This window comes from Perna viridis, chromosome 6 (genome assembly GCF_037379345.1).
Source record: "Perna viridis isolate PV_CMFRI_1.1 ecotype Kerala chromosome 6, ASM3737934v1, whole genome shotgun sequence".
Lineage (NCBI taxonomy): Eukaryota > Metazoa > Mollusca > Bivalvia > Mytilida > Mytilidae > Perna > Perna viridis.
In genome coordinates this window covers 38,902,158-38,921,412 of record NC_142450.1, presented here as the reverse complement: position 1 = coordinate 38,921,412, position 19,255 = coordinate 38,902,158, and the positions used below count along the sequence as shown (strand labels likewise).

Here is a 19,255-nt window from a genome sequence, read left to right as displayed (position 1 = left end):
CACCAATATAAAATCAGGAGTGACACCATGTTCTCCAGAACGGTAAGCATGCTCTTATTTGTTTGCGGTATCAGTCACAATGAAAGTGAGTTAAATTTAGTAAAGGTCAAGGTCGATTTGTTCTCAATCTAATAAGACGTGAAATTATGCTGGTGATAGTCTGTCCCATTTGTGATGTAGAAACTTTATATCATCGATTATACTGAAGATAGCCTGTCCCATCTGTGAAGTAGAAACTTCATATCGATCCACCCTATTTGAATGGCGACCATAAATCTTCTGTAGTGACAATAGATACAAAGGATGTACACAATGACTTAAAGGCTTACTTGGTAGTACAATTAGTCAGTTTTTAAATCATATGCACAGCAATAACAGGTCAACTGCGAAATGTATACTCCATAGGATGGACATATTGATATATTGCCACTAAAATGAATAAGGTTTACAACTGAAAATTCAGTCGTCATGTTGTTATGATTTTCGATTAAAAACGTCAAATTAGAAATTGTAGGTGTAAAGGTAACTAAAAACTATATTTGAGTGTATGAGTAGGGGGATCCATAGGTTATACTACTTTCTGGGTCCTACACTAAGAAGAGTTCATGAGTTTATCTCAGACAAAAAATTAATAGCAGTTCTATATTTAGAATTACAATGACATATTTGTAATGTATTTCACAAGGTAAATTTTCATCCGCGAATTTTAAATGAAAATTTCATTTAATAGATGGCGATATTTTTATACAACTTTTCTATCAATAAATAAAAGAATAGTAAGTTTTATTTAAATGTCATTTTATATTCCAACTAGACCGAAACAACTTCCTCAAGTGTACGGAAATTCCTGTACATTGTTCAATGAAGTAAAAGCAGTAATTGCATTTATCTAAAAAAAAGCAGGCAAAATGTGGGTTCCTTTCAAGGTAAGCTTTCTTCGTGCATTAGTTTATTTTCAACTACTTATTAAAATCAAATGTATATTTGAAAATTCTGTCTCATGACATGATAGTACAACGTTGTACAATTGCTGCATTTGACACCGTATTCCACTCTGACAAATACAAAAATAAAACAATAGGTTCATGTTTTAACTGAAATATGTGATAACTCGTTCATACGTAAAATATTTTAAAATTTAATTTTAAATTACGAACTTTATTTCCGAGATACAGTAATTGCAAATTTTTAACAACTTTCATTTCCACTGGTAGTGAACATACCAAAGAACATATCCAAATCATTATAATTGAGTTTAGTTAATCTTGATAAGAGGACGTTGGTATAATTTGTTTGTTTTACAGTTCATCCAATGCTTTATTGTCGTCGTGATCCTTGAGAGTGATGTCCAAGGATCTTGCCCTATCGTCTGTGTTTGTACGACTGTCTCTTTAGGATTGAATGTTGACTGCAACTCTAAAGCGTTGCGGACATTACCAGATGGTATTCCTGTTGAAACTGTCCATCTGTAAGGTTATAGTGTTGTGTTCAAATGAATGATATGGTCGTAGATTAAAAGGGAATGAAGTATTATTTTTAAATATTTTCAATATCAAATGATTTTTGTAATAATATCTCATAAAAGTGGTAAATTTAAATCCCGAAATAAAAGTAACTATTTATAATTGTGGAAATTTTCATCTATTTTTAATATGAAAATGTCGGTCAAGTCGTTTCATAATGGAGAAATTTAAAGTATGCATTTATTCTTCAGCTTCCTTTACGAAAATATAATTGAAGACATTACAGATGACTCGTTTTCTCATTTAGTGACTCTTAAAGAGTTGTAAGTAATAATAACATAAATAACGAATTATAAGACTCATATATCAAATCAATATGAAATATATTACCTAAATAATAATAACACGTATTTAATAGCTTAAAATAATAATGTTTTTTTTTTTATCCCGAAACCATTTGGCAAAAAAGGTTAGGATATTTCATTAAAAAAACATTTATTCATACTCGTTTAATATTTAGTTTGTGTTTTTATCTCAAATTGTATCTCTTATTAAGAAAGTTTGCTTTATAATTGAAGAGAAAACGGTAGTATTTATTTTCATATAGCCGACAATACTAACCTTTTCAAGTTTTTCAGTAATTTCTAATTAAAACTAGGACTCGAAAACCATTTTTGTTGTAATACTTTAATCTAGAGATTAAAAAATCGCCACGGGAATAGAGGTTGACCATCTTTTTTTCAACCACCATCAGGTTTGAAGGTACCGGAAGTTTTGCATTTTTTTGGTTCTGCACTCATTTGTAATATGCAGTCTTTTTAAAATTTCATATACTATGCATTTTGAAGGATAAAAAAATATTTTGTTTTTTTTTAAAACTTTAATCTTTTAAGAATCTGAGAGAGAAAAATCATCATTACAAACTTTGTCAGTACACCAATCTGTCCTTTCAAAGTTCTACTTCCTTTCACCTGAATAGGGTACACGATTGATCAACCTAATGCAGAGAAATAAAGACCACTATTTTCCCTGAAGTCTGTAGTCAATGCATGACTTAATCTACCGTTTTGTTTTTTTCTTTGCAATCGCGGTAAGGCTTGATTAATTGCTTTAATTTTCCAAATTTAACAGGTACATTTATAGGAATAGAGTTAAAGAACTGCATGCAAAGACGTTTTGGAAACTATACAATTTGCAGATTTTGTAAGTTACATACAGTGTCACAAACTTATAAAGAATACAGTTATGATATCCTAATCTTTGATTTGTTTTCATGTTCTCTTTAGTAAATGGATAGGTTGGCCATATTTTATATATCATAACAAAAGCTTGATCAGATGTGTCACCTGTCATCAGTTATCGGTGACCGCGAAGTAAAGAGTAATCAAGGGAACCAAGGTTATAGTGGTAATCAAAAGAATGTGATCCAGAGACCAGACATGGAAAACAGACATACACAATAAAAAACATAAAGTAACTAAAATCATACATACAAAGTAACAAAAGCAAATGAGCAACTCGGACTCCACTAAAAATTGGGAGCATGGACCAGGTGCATCGGTATGGTCCTCTGTTTTTCTAGAAACACCCGCCGAGTTGCTCATAAAAAGTCAAGTCCGGGGTAGACAAACGAGGAAAGGAAAACTATGAAATAATTAAGTAGACTGAATCAGAGGCTCTAGCTAGACTTTAGATATTTGTTTGTATTTGTTTGTTGGGGTTTAACATCCGAGCAGCAATGTTTCAGCTATAAGCAGACGATGAACATGAAATTGATGATAAAATGAACATGAAATGATAATGAAATGAAAAAGGGATGGGACACAAGGACAATGGGGTTGACAAATTTTCATTGCCACTGGAAATAGGGAGGGTGGGTAGGGTCGGGCAATTTCTTTTAACACCCGGACCTGCACAGGGATTAGATATTTGTAGAGTAATTGTTTATTCCAAAGAAACAAACAAGAAAAAAGATAAAAACAAACAAAAATAAAATAATAAAATCATTACAAAACAAAACACCCCTCAAAAACAAAAACAACAATAACTACAACAAATAACCAGTCGTCATATGTCTTTTTGTTAAAATCATAACTACTGCAATGCTAATAAGAACAAGCACCTTAAAGAAAATCTATGTATGATTGATTAATGAGGCATTTTCTTCTTATTATAGGCATGTAGCTGAAAACAACATTTCGAGCCTAGAACCTGAATTGTTTAGAGATTCCATTAACTTGAGAGTATTGTAAGTTTGATGGGGTTTGTATTTGTATTGAAGTATGATTAAAATTTATTTCAAATAAAAGTCCAAACTACCACAGAAATGTTTTTGAATAAAGAGAAATATCTGAATTGTTTAGATGCGTAATTGACATTGCGAGTAGTTATAAAAAAGAGACATTTTTATTATAACGAACACTTGATGAACAACGGATCAAATTTTCATCACAAAATAAAAACCCTAAAGAAATAGATCACTTATAAATATGCGTTTATCATTTTAGACATTTCCAGCAGAATAACATATCATTCATTCCCAAAAGAGTTTTTGAAAACACAACTGCATTGCAAATAATGTAAGTACTTTTTTCCTAAATGCTAATTTGTTCTGTATAACTATGATATATAAAACAGAGCCCTTACCAAATAAATTATTTTGATTTGCTTAATTTGATTACGGTTGTCACAACCTCTTAACGTGTTATGTTATGAATTCTATTATTTAATGAAATGTAATGAAATTGTAAAAGTAATTAATCATATTCATTGCATTCTTTTGTTTTCGATTTTGATATGTGCATGATGATTAGTTTTCTGCTATAGTCTGATATTGTCCTTTCAGATACCTTTATGGGAACAGAATTGAAGATTTAGAACCTACAACATTTTCTGGTTTGAATTCACTAAGAGAACTGTTAGTACAAACGAGATTTAACAAAAATGTTTCTTACCTGTTTTAAAAAAGTTGGAATTAAATGTATGAGCTGTTCCTTCCTATTTGGTATAATATAAATGTCAAATGTAAACATGAATATAAATTTTGGAAAACTTAGAGTCTTTTTTGTCATTTTCAAGTAATGTTCTGGGTAAAAGTCCTTATTTTTATAGCCTTTGGCACCTTTTTAGAACCTACCTTTCGAAACCATTACATTTTCAGGTATCTTCAGAATAACCAACTACAAAGATTTGACGCAAATACATTTTCAGGACTATTGTCGTTGGAAAAATTGTAAGTTTGTTTTTGAATATTTCTTGTGTACAAAGTATATTTTGGATCTCAATCCTCCTATGTACTATTATTACGGTCAAAAGCTGCTTACACAAGGTACACGTGTACAGCATACCAAATATATCAATATTCATATTTTTGATATGTAATTTGAATTTATAGGAACGCCTTAGAGCGTCTTTATAAATATTTAAATATTCATCAATATACAGAATTCAGCCAAAATCAGTAAACGCTATCGAATTCCCCACTTTGTGTGTAAACATTCATAGTTTATCATGTGAGTGTACCTTTACATAAAATCATTGAATTGAATACTACCTATAATATTGAGTTTTTTTCTCTAAAAGATATTTGTTACTCAAAGTCGTCGTTTCAAAAGTTTCATGATTGTCGACATGAACTGATTAATAGATGTGGCGTGTCGGTATTAAAATGACCAAAAACCTTCATTTGTCACAGAGAGCATCATGTTCACTAAACATGACCTTCATTGAGTAGCATGGCGATTGTCTGACTAGAAACAGGAACTTCCGATGGGCTTGAGTTCACTCCAAGTTTTTAGTGGAGTGTCTTCGTTTATATTTAAGTGTGTAATTTTTTGGTTCATTTGTATTGTTTTGTATTGTACGGTTTGTTTGTCGTAAATAATCTATTTGGCGTTCCTAACATTGACTTGTCGATCGATTTCTAATCTTAAATACCTCCGATATAACTATTTTTTCTTGCTTTCAAAACAACCTTTGAATATCGGTGTTGAAAAAATGGTTGTTGACATGGTTGTCAAAAATGAAGAAGCGTAAAAAGTTGGCTATTAAGAATTAAACACCTGTACGAGTGCATGATAGGAAAATCTCAGACACCAAGATTTAGTCGTTCTCTAATGAAGCTCCATCGAGTCAGAGAGCTATACCATCTTACCCAAGAGTGACGTTCCCCAACCTAGCTTGGGAAAATCGGATTTTTGATACTTTTTCTCACCTCATGTAAGTTTTTCGATATAAAGTTTGAATGGAGAAAATCAGTATTAAACAGGCCAGTGATACGTCACGATCAGGTATAAAATGTTGGTCACTTCAAAACAAACTGTAAGAAATAATCAATCACCAGTTATTCTTTATTATTTTAAAGGAATTTTCAAGCACACATTCGATATTGGTTAGGTATGATCATTCATTACTCTATTCAATTGTGTCATTTTTACCGGAAAGCGCACGTGTTTTGTCTCAACCCGTGGGTGAGATAAGGAAATCTCGCACAAATCATATAGGAATTTTCCCTCTTTAGTGAGAAAATTCAAATACGTTATTATTCAAGTACAAGGGGTATTTTGTCGAGTCAAGCGCACTTACTATTGTGATATTTTAATTTTACTTTACTTCTCGTGTGTTTAAGAAACAATTTTAATTCGTATGCGTGGTTTTATTTTCAAAAAGCTGGAAGTTCATATAACGGGTTTTACTTTGCAGAGATGTTTCACAGAATCACATTAGATTGATCGAAACGTTTTCATTCAACAATCTGTCTGCCCTGACTATTTTGTAAGTTTTCATAATAGTAAAGACATTATCATTTTGTTTATATCGCCATTGAATTGTAATTTCATATTATAGTTGTATCATAAAGTAGAATCACAACCTCATAAATGAAAAATACCAACGATAATTGAGATATTACTACTGAAAGCTTAATTATTCTAATGGGATTTTCAAAAATGCTTATACATCAATATATTTCATGTAGCGATTGTTTTGTAGATATTTGTACACTAATGCCCTGAGGGTAGTGATGGCATATTCGTTTTCAGATCTCCCTTCTCTTGAACAAATGTAAGTAGAGTAAAAATGGCACGATTAATGTTATACAAATTTCATTGATTTTAACTGTTTGGCTGTACATGTTTAACAATTTTCATTTTTTGGGATTTTTTTTACGACGGTAACGAACTCACTGATTTTTATGATTTTTCATGGTTGATGAGAATAACCTGAATCTTAAAACACGAAACATAGAAAAGGGATATTTAATATTTCTAAAATTGTACTAGTAATACACGAAATTGCAAAAATTGTAGGTGGTAATCATATTATGCACTACTTTTAATATGTATTTTCTGTCAATTTTCTGTAATTCCAGAGACTTATACGACAATCAGATTTCCGTCATAGAATCGAATGCATTCAACAATATACCAAGTATATATAAATTGTTAGTTGAAATTCATTTTATATTTGTTGTGTCATATCATTTTTTTACATAATAATTCTAATCATAAGATTCCTTTGTTTAGGCGAGATCGTCTTTGCCAGAAAGTTCATACTAGCATGATCTTCGCCAGATCGTTCATACATGCACGAACGCCAGTCAACTAGAAACCAATATGGCGGCCGTGTAGTTCGAAAGAATCTGGCAACGACCTAATCGGCATAACATAGCCGTAAAAATAGTTTATTACAGCAACATCGATTTTACCGGTACTGTTTGTATACGGAGAGTAATTTTCAGCTGGGGGGGGAACATATAAATGCTTAAAATTTAACTACAAGTAAGTTCGCCCAAAAATTAAATTGCTCCAGAACTAGATTCTATAAATACAATAACAGGTTCAACACATTCCAAATAAAATTATTCCCAAATGTCGGAATAGAATTATAGGAATTAAACAACAGCTATTTTCGGTTGTTCATGCATGTATGAACGGATTTCTCCATTCCCAAACATTACATGAACAATCTTCGGCCATTCATTCAGTTTGAGCTCTCCGACATCCGTTGCTACTAACGACCGAATATAGATGTATAATCTTATAATTATTTTAGTAAAAAGATTTTTCAAGCTTATAGCCGTATTTGATTGGTCCAGACCGTCTTTGCCAGAAAGTTCATACATGCATAAACGCCAGTCAACAAAAACAATATGGCGGCCGTATAGTTCGAAAGAGCGTGGCAACTACCTTAACGGCATTATATCCACATCAATTTTACCGGTACTGTTTGTTTACAAAGAGTAATTTTCATCGGGGGTGGGGGCATATAAATGCTTAAAATTTAACTACTTTAACAAGTAAATTCGTCCCAAAATAAAATTGTTCTAAAACTAGATTCTATGAATACATTAACCGGTTCAACACACTTAAAAAAAATTCCCAAATGTCGGAATAGAGTTATAAGGATTAAACAGCTATTTTCGGTTGTTCATGCATGTATGAACGACCGAAAATAGCTGTTTAATCCTATAATATTAATCACAAGGTACATACATTCGAGTACACTGTCAACTGTTCTTTTGCACTATATCATAGACTATACTTAATTGTGTAATATAAACTAATTAAATTTGAAGTTACAAATTCATAAAGAAGTTTTTATACTTTTCAATCATTGCCATATTATGAGTATATATATAGATATAATTTTTAAATTTCTGGAAATATTTCATTTATTTTAGACAACTTCACTTAAATGAGATTACGTGTAACTGTAGTATACAGTGGTTCCATGGTTGGTTATTATCTAACCCATCGATTGGAACAGCTGAAGCAACATGTCTATCGACGGGATCTTACATCATTGATATAACTATAGATTATTTCAAGGATTGCAATAGTAAGCTTGTCGATAACTCGACAGAATTTTCTTTAATTAAAGTATTCGGAAACAAGCCCTTATTTTCATGTTATTTAATAAAAGCAAATATTAAAAATGTGGTCGTTAAGAAAATCCTATATTTTTTAGATTATTTTAATCGCAGATTGCGAACCAACCGACGTTAGTGATGTTACAGTACCAAAGCAAGTTTAACAAAATAGCTTAGTTTGCTAAAAAAAAAACAACCAATCAGAAAGAATGTTACAATTCAAATTAAAATATTTTGATATATGAATGTCATTTTTGCAAAGAGTTTTTGTTTTCGTATATTAATTATATATGTTCTGTTTAACTTTTAAAGAATATGTGATAGATTCTCCTACGTCAATTAATTGCGGACTGTATTCTAACGTAGAAATACCATGTACCTTGATCGGTCAACCGGGAACATTTCGCGCATGGTATCATTATAGAAAATCTTTAATTGTTCGAACATTAGCTGGTACTATGTCCGATGATACAAATACTTTGGCTTTAAAATCGTGTAGAGCAGAGGATGCAGGTGATTATGTGTGTGTTTGGAACATTTCTAAACCATTTAGTATTACTGTAAATGGATCAACAAGTATGACGGTAAACGGTAAGGAAATGGTGTATACTTGTTTCAATTACAGTAAAAGACGTTTACACTTCCTTTCAAAAATCAAAATAAACTCAGAGTCTATATATTCTTGAACGAAAAGCCTTAAAATAAAAGCTGACAAAGCAAACAAAAAAGGCCAGTTGATAATTTTCAACATATATGTTTGTCTGATGCGGATGTGCTTACTTAGAATATTTGTAAAAAAAAAACTGAACAACACAAGCATTTTACTTTAATATAAATTGCTAGTTTTGCCGTATAAATGACTCGTCTTTGAAAGTATGTTGACATTGTTTTGCTTTGTTTAGACAATGTATTTTATAATTAATTTAATTTTGAAAAGTTTTACGCCGATTACGATGTACAGCACCATAATTGGTGTTCATTTTACAGTTGACTTAGAGATGACAAAGAGTTCATTCTGTAACACAACATTCCCCATATCGTACTCTTGTAACTTGACATCTACGACATTGTCTCCAGATGGTTGGATCCATACCTTTAATGGAGTTTTTATTCGAAAGTTGCCAGGCAACACATTTAACAATGTCAGTGTATTACAAATTCCATCATGTAACAGCCAAGACGCAGGTCGGTATAGATTCAAATGGAGAGGAGATGCACTTGGACTGAATATTTCAAATTACCTTTCTGACTTAGAAGTAAATGGTATGTAATTGATTTTTTTAAAATTAAAGCACAAAACACTGTTTTAAAATAAAACATTTTGATTATGTGAAAGTTCTTTGTTTTTGTTTACGTTTTCTTTTTTTTCTCAAACACAAAATAAAAACACAGAAACATACAACTTGTGAAAATGTATCGTTTACAAAAAAAAAATTGAAATTGGCAGCTAAAAATACATTATTGCAATAAAGCAAATAACCTGAAATTTGTTTAGAGGATATATCTTGCAATCGAAATTACGTCTATATTTGTGTGATATACTTTATTTAAGGTCCACCTATAATCACATCTAAAACCATCGATATAAGTGGAACATCAAGGAAGCTCTCAATTTTATTTGTATCTGCACCGTCATACACTGACATTCAATGGAAGTTCGATAACCAAAGTTTGAGTTTTGATTCGAAATATCACATATCAACGACCACCACATCTATTACAACGCAGCTATATGGGGTGAATGTACAGAGAGCTGGATTTTTGACCATGTTAATGATTCACAACTTTGCTTCTACCAATGCAGCTGGTAATTATTACTGCATCATCATCAACAACCATGGTTATGCTAATGAGACTTTCAAACCTAGCCCTGGTATGTATTTTACAGCTTAAATGTACCTTTAAATCACTCGTAGATTTTTTTGTAAAATTTATAGTATCATTTTGTACGTACCTTACATTTCGATGCCAAAGATAAAGATTGATAAAAGGTATTTTGCAAGTTACAATTCCATCAGAAGGCACAGGAAACCTGTAACTGTTAATAAAGAGTAATCAAGGGAACCCAGATTCTAGCGGAAATCATAATAATGTAACCCAGGGACAAAGACTAGACATGGAAACAGTCTTACACAACAAAGAACATAACATAGCCAAAATAATACATACAAAGTAACAACAGTAAATAAGCAACGGACTCCAGAAGTACTAAGTTTAACCAAATTAAAGATTTCATCAGTTAAAGTTACAGATTACTTTTTCTTTGCAAATTATGATAAACCGAAATGCTTTTTACTTCCAGGAATGTCACTTGATGATAACAGTGAAACCTCTGTTTGGATCATAGTTATCATTTGTGTCATAGTGTTAATAATTTTGGTCGTTCTATGCACTGTGTGTTTGGCTTGTAAGAAAGGCTGGGGTAATTTACTGTATATTTTCTTACTCTCAATGGATGTAGATAGAGGAAAATTTAGATATATATGATTTCATCTCTAAAACACTTTAATCATCAATTCAAATTGATATATTTACGCATTATGCAAAGAATGGCATCGAAAAAAAATATATATATGAATAGGTTTTCTTTATTACGTTAATTAAGTTATGTACTTACAATTTGTCTTCCTGAATATTGATTATTTCAAATGTTTTTAAAGTTTTTTGTTCGAAGTTTTGATATCGTTTCAGGGAACGGAAACAATGAAAACAGAAACAGGTATACCATAGTTACCACACAAGTTTAAACATTAAGATAGTACTTATTACCTTTCTTTCTAAGTTTCTCTACTTATGTAAAACTTTGATCAATGTCGACATAAGTCAATCAACAAATTTGTGATAGTCTATAAAATTGTTCAATCAATTGTATCTGTCAAACATTATAGTTGTGAATGTGAGTTTATTTTATTGCTTGTTTTATCTAAACAAATAAAGTGATAGATTTTAAATTACAAAAACCATAATATCAGCAACATGACCTTATGATTCTGTCACAGGTAAGGAGTTCATTCAGTTCTTGTCACCTATACGAGGTGTTTCCAGTTCTTGTTTCATGTAGGTAGTGTTTCTGGTTCTTTTCACATATAAGAGGTGCCTATAATTCTTGTCAAATGTAATGGATGATCATAATTCTTGTCCCATGTGAGGTATGTTTTCAATTCTTGTCACAGGTGAAGTGTGTGTCATGTTTTTGTCACACGTAAGAGGTGTAGAAGTTGTTGTTCTATTGTTTTTTCCATGTACCGTTTGTCTTAAAACTTATTGAGAAGTTGTTCAAAACTGTTGCAACAAGTTATAAAATGTATTATGTATTTCAAGTACAGTATTTTGATTTTACTCTCAAGTTACTGTAAATGAGGAAGTAAAAGTTACTTTAAACAAGTTTGAACTTTTAATTATTTCATTACTAAAACTAGGGTGTAAAAGATTTAAGGGTACTTTTTTAGCAGTTCAGTTTTCGTTTTTTATGATTTTGACGTGAGATTTCAATTTGACCTTTACACTGTTGGACTGTACGGACATCACATTCCTCAATTGATGGCTAAATGATTGTGATTAATAAGAAGATATTGTTTTCTGAATAAAAGCATATTTGAAGTCCAAACAAGATTTTAAGGTGTTTCTATCTTACGGGACATCTGTATTTTTATCATACTTCTTAATATTATTTTGTCGTTTGTAAGTACTGTGGCATGACGGCCTACCTACGTTTTAGCAGGTAGTGATATTTGAATAGCCAGTTAATTTTATTAACTGAAGAATGACTTATATAGCGGAAACGGTCGGTTGTTGGCTTATCACCGACTTGTCTAGGGTTTGATCCTCTGTGATGGAGTTTTGTCGCTGGCTTGTTACCGAATGGTCTTCAATTGAGAATATAATTTTGTGGGTCAAATCATGCTCTCCTGTTATAGTACTATACGTTCATTTCCAGTTTTGATAGACACAGCCACACGACTCAGCCTGACTTGTACGATACTCCTGTTGAATATGAGACTATACCTAGAACGTTACCTTCATTACCTACCAATGAAAACACTGCAGTTAAAACAATAAATGACCAACCGAACAGGTCTTCATTGGCTAACAGAGAAGACAATGTTGTAAAATATTTTCCTACCGAATGGGCGGGTTATATTTCTGTAGATAATATTACACGTCAACCTACAATTGACAGTTATGAGGGCACTGTGAGTAGTACGAATTATGAAGAAAGTGAATCAGCAGGCTACTTTTGTACGACATCTTTACAAGGAATCCGGGCAAAGTCAATAGCGACGGTAAATAGAAATGATGAAGATAATAATTCAGAGGTGGTGCAAATTATGGAAACGAATAATTGAAGTTTCAATAATACAATTTGCATATAAATCATGCGGTAGACAATGAATAGTGATAGGTAGTCATGACACAAAACTGTTGGACATCGGAAAGCGATATTTAGACTTCAGTGAATTAACATTATGTAAATGTATACATGCACATTTCCACCTTTATAGGAAAACTAGTCAGCAGTTATTGCCCATAATTTTTTTTCGGAAACCTTTTTCAATAATATAGTCATTACTTGTGACGTTAACTTATCAAAAAAACCTTTTAAATTAGTTTTAATATCGACATCCCTTTGAAACATGGTGTGCAAACACTTGAACACCGATCAACATTTATAAATAAACTGAATATAAATTCATGGCTCGTTCGGTGATGGTCTGGTGAGGAGAATAGCCTTTAAGATCTCTTCATGGTCCAAAATGAAAACTAATCATAAAGTGTTTATTCAATACAAATTTGCTTTGTATAAGGATTTTTTATATTTTTGAGCTTCTTGTAGTCGACCAAAATACACAAATTCTTTTAATTTCGTGTTTTGAGTTTTTTGCCACCTGCTTGCTTTATGTTTGACAAAGAACTGGATATTGATTAGTCGTACAGTTGTGACGTTCTAACGATAAACAAAGGCAACACAATATTATTATTCCTGACATTTATCATATATTTTTTTAATCTTATAAGTTTTTTTTTTAATTTTTACAACAGGATTGATAGGTTTTTTTTGTACCTATGTTATTGCTTAAATAAAATATTTAAAAAAAAACGAAAGTATTACCCTTTATTTGAACCTTTATGTGCAAAAAAATTCTAATCTTCATACCAGCTCACTTTACTCACTCCTTCTTTGCAGTCGTTGATTTTGGCAGTATGTACAATCTAGCTATTATTATATCTCAAATTACACTTGCAAACATTGTAATAGAAAATTATATTTAATATCAAGTCTTTTTTACGTATCAATTTTCATACAAATATTTTTTTTGGTTTTTACAGTCATATGCTTGATGGATGAACAAAGTCAGTTTATTTGGCTGAAATAACTATCAAAATAGATAAACTGATAAAATCTTATATAAATATATATGCAAAATTGCTTTCGTTTTGCTTGTTAGATATATGATTGTATTACATTTACCCCCCCCCTTTCATCTGGTTCATATTTTCAGTGTATTGATTTAGTTTACTTTCAGGTATTGACTTAAAATTGATATCAAGTACGAATCCATATATAATTCAGACATTACAAGAGAGGTGATTCCTAATACAGAAAATCTCCGAACAAACGATGCTCGTGTTGTTTCGATCAACATAGGTCTTAAGTTTAAATAACAATAGTCCTCTCTGCATACATTCATCACACATTTAAGGTAGATGATACCTATACACGAAACATTATTTTCTGTCATCGTACAAAATTATACGTGTATTTGTGTTTCCAATTATCTACTAGTGTTTAAATGATGTTAAATAAATTTGTTCAAAATATTTTAGAAATTTTTTTTAACATAAACATTCGTTTTGTAAAATTATAAACAATAACAGTATGAAGCCTTTTCAAAGAGAAATAATTGATGGGAAAATGATCTATAGAAATGTAATGGGAGTTTTAGTTGTCTTTTTACATAAAAAGAAAAAGAGTGCAGTGACCACCATTTTTTTAAATATCAGTTAATTTTTCTTGACATTAATGAATATGAAATTGTATCTTCCATATTTTAAATATTATATTAAATAGTATAAATTTCCTGTAGAATCAAAATGTCAAACAAAAGTGCCTTTATTAATGCCCAAATATTTCCAAATTAAGGTCGGTGCACTAATTTTTTTTAGATTTAAAATTTGAAGTATAATCATTCAAGGTATTCTTCGAGAAAAACAAGGAAAATCTATCTTCTAGAAATACTAGGTATGATCTAACAACTAAATCGAAAATGTTATCTCCAGCAAAGTGGAAATTCATCTGTATTTCATATTTCAAAAGTGCAACAAACGGATAAAACACTTAGACTGGTTTTGTGGTCTGTAACTGTCTGAATAAAAACATTGTGAGTTTTTGACATGAATTAAGTACCTCTTGTATGATATTCATAAAGGCTGCAAGTTAATACTGAAAAGGTAATTATTTGGAAAGAGTGAATAATCAAAATATGATCACAAGAGCCGTAGAACCCCTTGATTTAAAGAGTGTGTCGAACTTTTTCCGCGTATAAGTTAAATCTTAATGCTTTATTAGCACGAGTGATTATATTTTGGTTATACGCGTTAATTGACTATCCTTTTTATTATATAGATTTTCTCTAGTTTCAACATAAATTTTAAATTTTGATAGAGGCGGATTGACATTCGTGTTATTATATTTTGTTACATTTTGGCGAGAGAAAGTCCGAGAGTGAAATTACCGAATTTATTTCACAGTGTGAATTATCGACCATTTTTACATTGGGAAATTTCTGTAAATCATTGATATCTATGTGATAATATAGTATTACTGTGTAAGGTTTTCCATATTGGCTTAGTAATTGGTCTGAGGCTAGTCATATTGGACTGGGGCGTAGCCGAAGTCCAATATTTCTAGCCGAAGAACAATAACTCAGCCAATATGGAAAACCTTACGCGATTATATCTTTATTGACTAACTAGTCCAATACTCTAGGCCAATATGTATTTTAACCAGTCCAATATGACGTATTGGACGGGTAAAAGCGGTATTGGGCGGCTAAATCCCGTATTGGCGCACTTTTGTATTTTGTATTGTATAGGCAGTTTTTATCATATTTAGGCTAATATTCGAACGTTAGTCAATAATATATCAAATTTATAAGTACAGTTGATAGGGCCACCGAAGAAAACTCCATTGTCCATAACCTGAAATATAAACAGACATATCTGTTGTCTATTTCATTCAATAGCAAGGGGAATGGCCGGTACCTAGGTATTTGGAGGGAAGATTCTTCTTTAAATTTGATGTTTTAATTTTCAGCCTGAATCAAGCAGTGGCTAAAGCATTATATGAAAAAAACACTATTTGAATTTTTTTATTTGGCTTATTTATTTGCACCATCAGAATCAAGGAAAATAGGCAAGATTTTCCATATCATTTTGGTAAATTGAGTTGTAATATCATTGAAATAAACTTAAAATGAACATTTCAAGGGCAGTTAACTCTGTCAAAATCCTCATTTTTTAACATTCTATTTCAACATTTCTGAGCAAATCCAGTGCTGCAGATATCAAATAATGGATTTTTTTGATAGAGAAAGCAAGATTGAGTGAATTAATATGGTCAGATTGATGGGGTTTTGACACGCATGTTTCTGGTTTTTCCCTTTTTGTCTGATTCTTACAAAAACTGACACTTGAACAAGGTGCATACAGATGAAATGTTGGATTTATCTTGAGAGCTAGATACGAGAAATTACAAATATTAAATATATGAAATGGAACGTAAAATCTATGATCCTCTGGACTGTCGATAACTGATATTACTAAAAAATGACATATACCACTACCACCTAATATTTTGTTAGTTTAGGGAATTTATCAGTCAATTCGCAGTAGATGTTTGGTAACATCAGGGAAATTCCAAATACAATAACATAATGTTTTGATCTGGAGCTACAGCAAGGTATGGCATAATATATAAGTTGTGATATGAAAACTACACATGCAGGGTGTTGAAGGGATGTTGCCATAGATGAAAGTTAAGTTGACAATACGGAATGAAAAATCATAGTGTTTGTCGTATAGCTCGGTCAGTTTTCTTTCGCCATCGAAGTGTAAGTCAAGATATGAGGCTGATTTTACAATGTCTGTAGTATCTTTTATCTCAAATTCTTGGGGATATATGCGATGTATCAAATCCCCAAAACTAGTATTGTTTAAGGATTGTATGTCATCTATATAGAGGAAACTGAGATTAAAGAATCTAGCTAAACGATGTTCTTCCTTTCGGATCAGATCAGCCATAAAGTCAGCCTCATAAAACTGACGGAATAGGTCAAAAAGTAAAAAAATTCCCAACGATGTTAGAACTGTCAACTGTTCCCTCCGCGGGACTCGAACTCGTACCGCTGTGACATCTATGGCAACACCGCCTGCACTAAGTCCAGCGCCCAGGACCACTCGACCAGATAGGCTATATAAAAATATAGCTGGCCGGGTCATTCCTCCTCGTAGGATCTAGCGCTGTAACTTAGTACACGATGTATGGTAGTACGGGACAGTTGCGGTGTTGCCATAGATGTCACAGCGGTACGAGTTAAAGTCCCGCGGAGGGAACGACAAAAATTTGCTTCGCAAATTTGACAGTTCTAACATCGTTGGGAATTTTTCAGACCCTTATATATATATAAAATTTTATCGACAGTAACAAAGATCTTGAACATTGTGTTATAGACACACGTTGTGTGTTGATCTTGAATACTGAACTATGTGTGTCTATAACACAATGTTCAAGATCTTTGTTACGGCATCGTTGTACAATCTTTTAGACTTGTATATATACAACGTCTCGGAATGTCACGACTTTATTCGCAACACTGCTCCATCAGATCAAATTGAAACAGGGAAGATAATGTAAACGTCTATAAAGGTCTGAACAATTCCCAACGATGTTAGAACTGTTAAATCGTTCCCTCCGCGGGACTCGAACTCGTATCGTTGTTTACATCTATGGCAACACCGCCTGCACAAAGTCCAGCGCCCTAGACCACTCGACCAGCTAGGCTATATAAAAATATAGCTTTCGCTGGCCGGGTCATTCCTCCTCGTGGGATTAATCTAAGACTTTATCTTAGTACACGACGTATGGTAGTACGGGACAATTCATCTAGGTGTTATTATGTAGGATAGAGGATCAAATTAATGATGCATGCAACAACAAATCAATATTATACAACGTTTCAGAATGTGACGACTCTATTCGCTAGATGTCACAGCGTTACGAGTCCCGTGGAGGGAACGACCAAAATTACGAAGCAAATTCGACAGATATATATTGTGGCCTTTTATTTCGTAAATCATTTTAACTGCTGTAAACATTACACATATCACCCAAAAAGGTGTTGTTTTGAAGTATGTAAATAACACAGAAACAAGCATTTGTTTTATCAAATTATAAAGGTAGAAACATTTAAATAAATGTTGTAAATGCACTCAAAAATACCTTTACGAAATATGGAATAGTATTTAAAAGAGTAATCAAGGGAACCAAGGTTATAGCGGTAATCAAAAGAATGTAATCCAGGGGCAAAGACCAGATATGGAAAACAGACATACACAACAATGAACATAAAGTAACTAAAATCATACATACAAAGTAACAAAAGTAAATGAGCAACTCGGACTCCACTAAAAACTGGGAGCATGGACCAGGTGCGCCGGTAGGGTAAGCGTTCTCTGCTTTTCTAGAAACACCCACCGAGTTGCTCATAAAAAGTCAAGTCCGGGGTAGACAAACGAGGAAAGGAAAACCATGACTCTTTGAATACATCAGTTTTCATGGTGCTGATGGATACACCATAACGAGTTCGTGATGACGACCATAAAACTTCTGTAGTGATGACTTCAATCTTGTAGCAATATAACTCTGTTCCAGAAGCCTATTCGTTAGAGTTCTGGCGCGATACAAAAAGTCTGCGTAGTTTCGGCAAGCTCTGGCATAACGTATGAGTTGTGATATGAACACTCCATACGCAGGAGCCGAAGGGATGTTGCCACAGATGAAAGGAAAGTTGACAATTCTGAATGAAAAGTCATCACGTTTGTCGTAAAGTTTGGTCAATAGTTTTCCCTTACCATCGATTTCTAAGTGTAGGTCAAGATATGAGGCTGACTTCACAGTGTCTGTAGTATTCTTTATCTCAAGTTCTTTTGGGTAGAAGCGATGTATCAAATCCCCGAAATTAGGATTGTTTAAAGATAACACGTCATCTATATAGCGGAAACTGAGATTGAAGGATCTAGCTAAACAATATTCTTTCTTTCTGATCAGATCAGTTATAAAGTCAGCCTCATAAGAGTGAAGGAATAGGTCAGCTACTAAAGGGGCACAAATTGTTCCCATTGGAATGCCGACCGTTTGTTGAAAAAACACGTCCAACACACTGGACAAATATATTGTCGATTAAAATTCCAGCATTTTGTAAACATCTTCCTCTGTATATTTGGAAGATGATTTGGAAGTATTTCTTACAATTATGAGGAATCTCTACCAAGAACTATATATTTGTATCTAGGTGTAACGTTTACTTTTACCCTTCCTAATTGTATGTTGAAATGTACCATCTTCGGCTACATTTATTAATATTAGATCATCCTTGCCTCCATTGTATTCCAGTGTATACGTATCGTCGATCGTCTGACTCGGTTTCCCCTTTTAAAATGTCGAACAACTGAACACGCAGTTTCCTCAAGGTAGAAAGGACTTCCTGGCTTTGGTATTTCGAAAGAGTGATATTTTCATGTAACCCCTCGTCAATTGATTGCTTTCGTATTATTGTCATTGCCTCTGTTTGATCTAAACAAATTGAAAGGCAAGTTCGAAGTCAGCATAAGTTTACCGTTATATGAGAAAAGCGTCACAAATGCA

General features: G+C 32.4%; 1 protein-coding gene across 3 annotated transcripts; it reads left to right on the top strand.

Annotated features, from left to right (window-relative positions):
• The first annotated feature begins 785 nt into the window (after positions 1-785).
• Positions 786-13,192, top strand: LOC148614887 (uncharacterized). 3 transcript variants are annotated; one of them, XM_088589385.1, is made up of 18 exons: positions 786-926; positions 1,305-1,468; positions 1,715-1,786; positions 2,595-2,666; positions 3,640-3,711; positions 3,971-4,042; positions 4,309-4,380; positions 4,624-4,695; positions 6,165-6,236; positions 6,453-6,524; positions 6,832-6,903; positions 8,143-8,300; positions 8,644-8,922; positions 9,319-9,594; positions 9,884-10,204; positions 10,634-10,753; positions 11,023-11,050; positions 12,269-13,192. In XM_088589385.1, exons 1-18 carry the CDS (start codon positions 909-911, stop codon positions 12,675-12,677), a joined length of 2,421 nt encoding a protein of 806 aa, XP_088445511.1. In that variant the 5' UTR covers positions 786-908; the 3' UTR covers positions 12,678-13,192. The 3 variants fall into 3 exon arrangements, with proteins under 3 accessions (XP_088445511.1, XP_088445512.1, XP_088445513.1); XM_088589386.1 differs by lacking the exon at positions 10,634-10,753; XM_088589387.1 differs by lacking the exon at positions 1,305-1,468 and having other exon boundaries at positions 810-926; positions 3,640-3,725.
• The last annotated feature ends 6,063 nt before the right edge of the window (positions 13,193-19,255 follow it).

Bases quoted from the DNA above. Each gene is read 5' to 3' on its own strand.
- LOC148614887 (XM_088589385.1), top strand. The intron at 4,381-4,623 runs GTTAGTACAAAC...TTACATTTTCAG, and splicing joins TTGAATTCACTAAGAGAACT to GTATCTTCAGAATAACCAAC. The intron at 4,696-6,164 runs GTAAGTTTGTTT...TTTACTTTGCAG, and splicing joins CTATTGTCGTTGGAAAAATT to AGATGTTTCACAGAATCACA.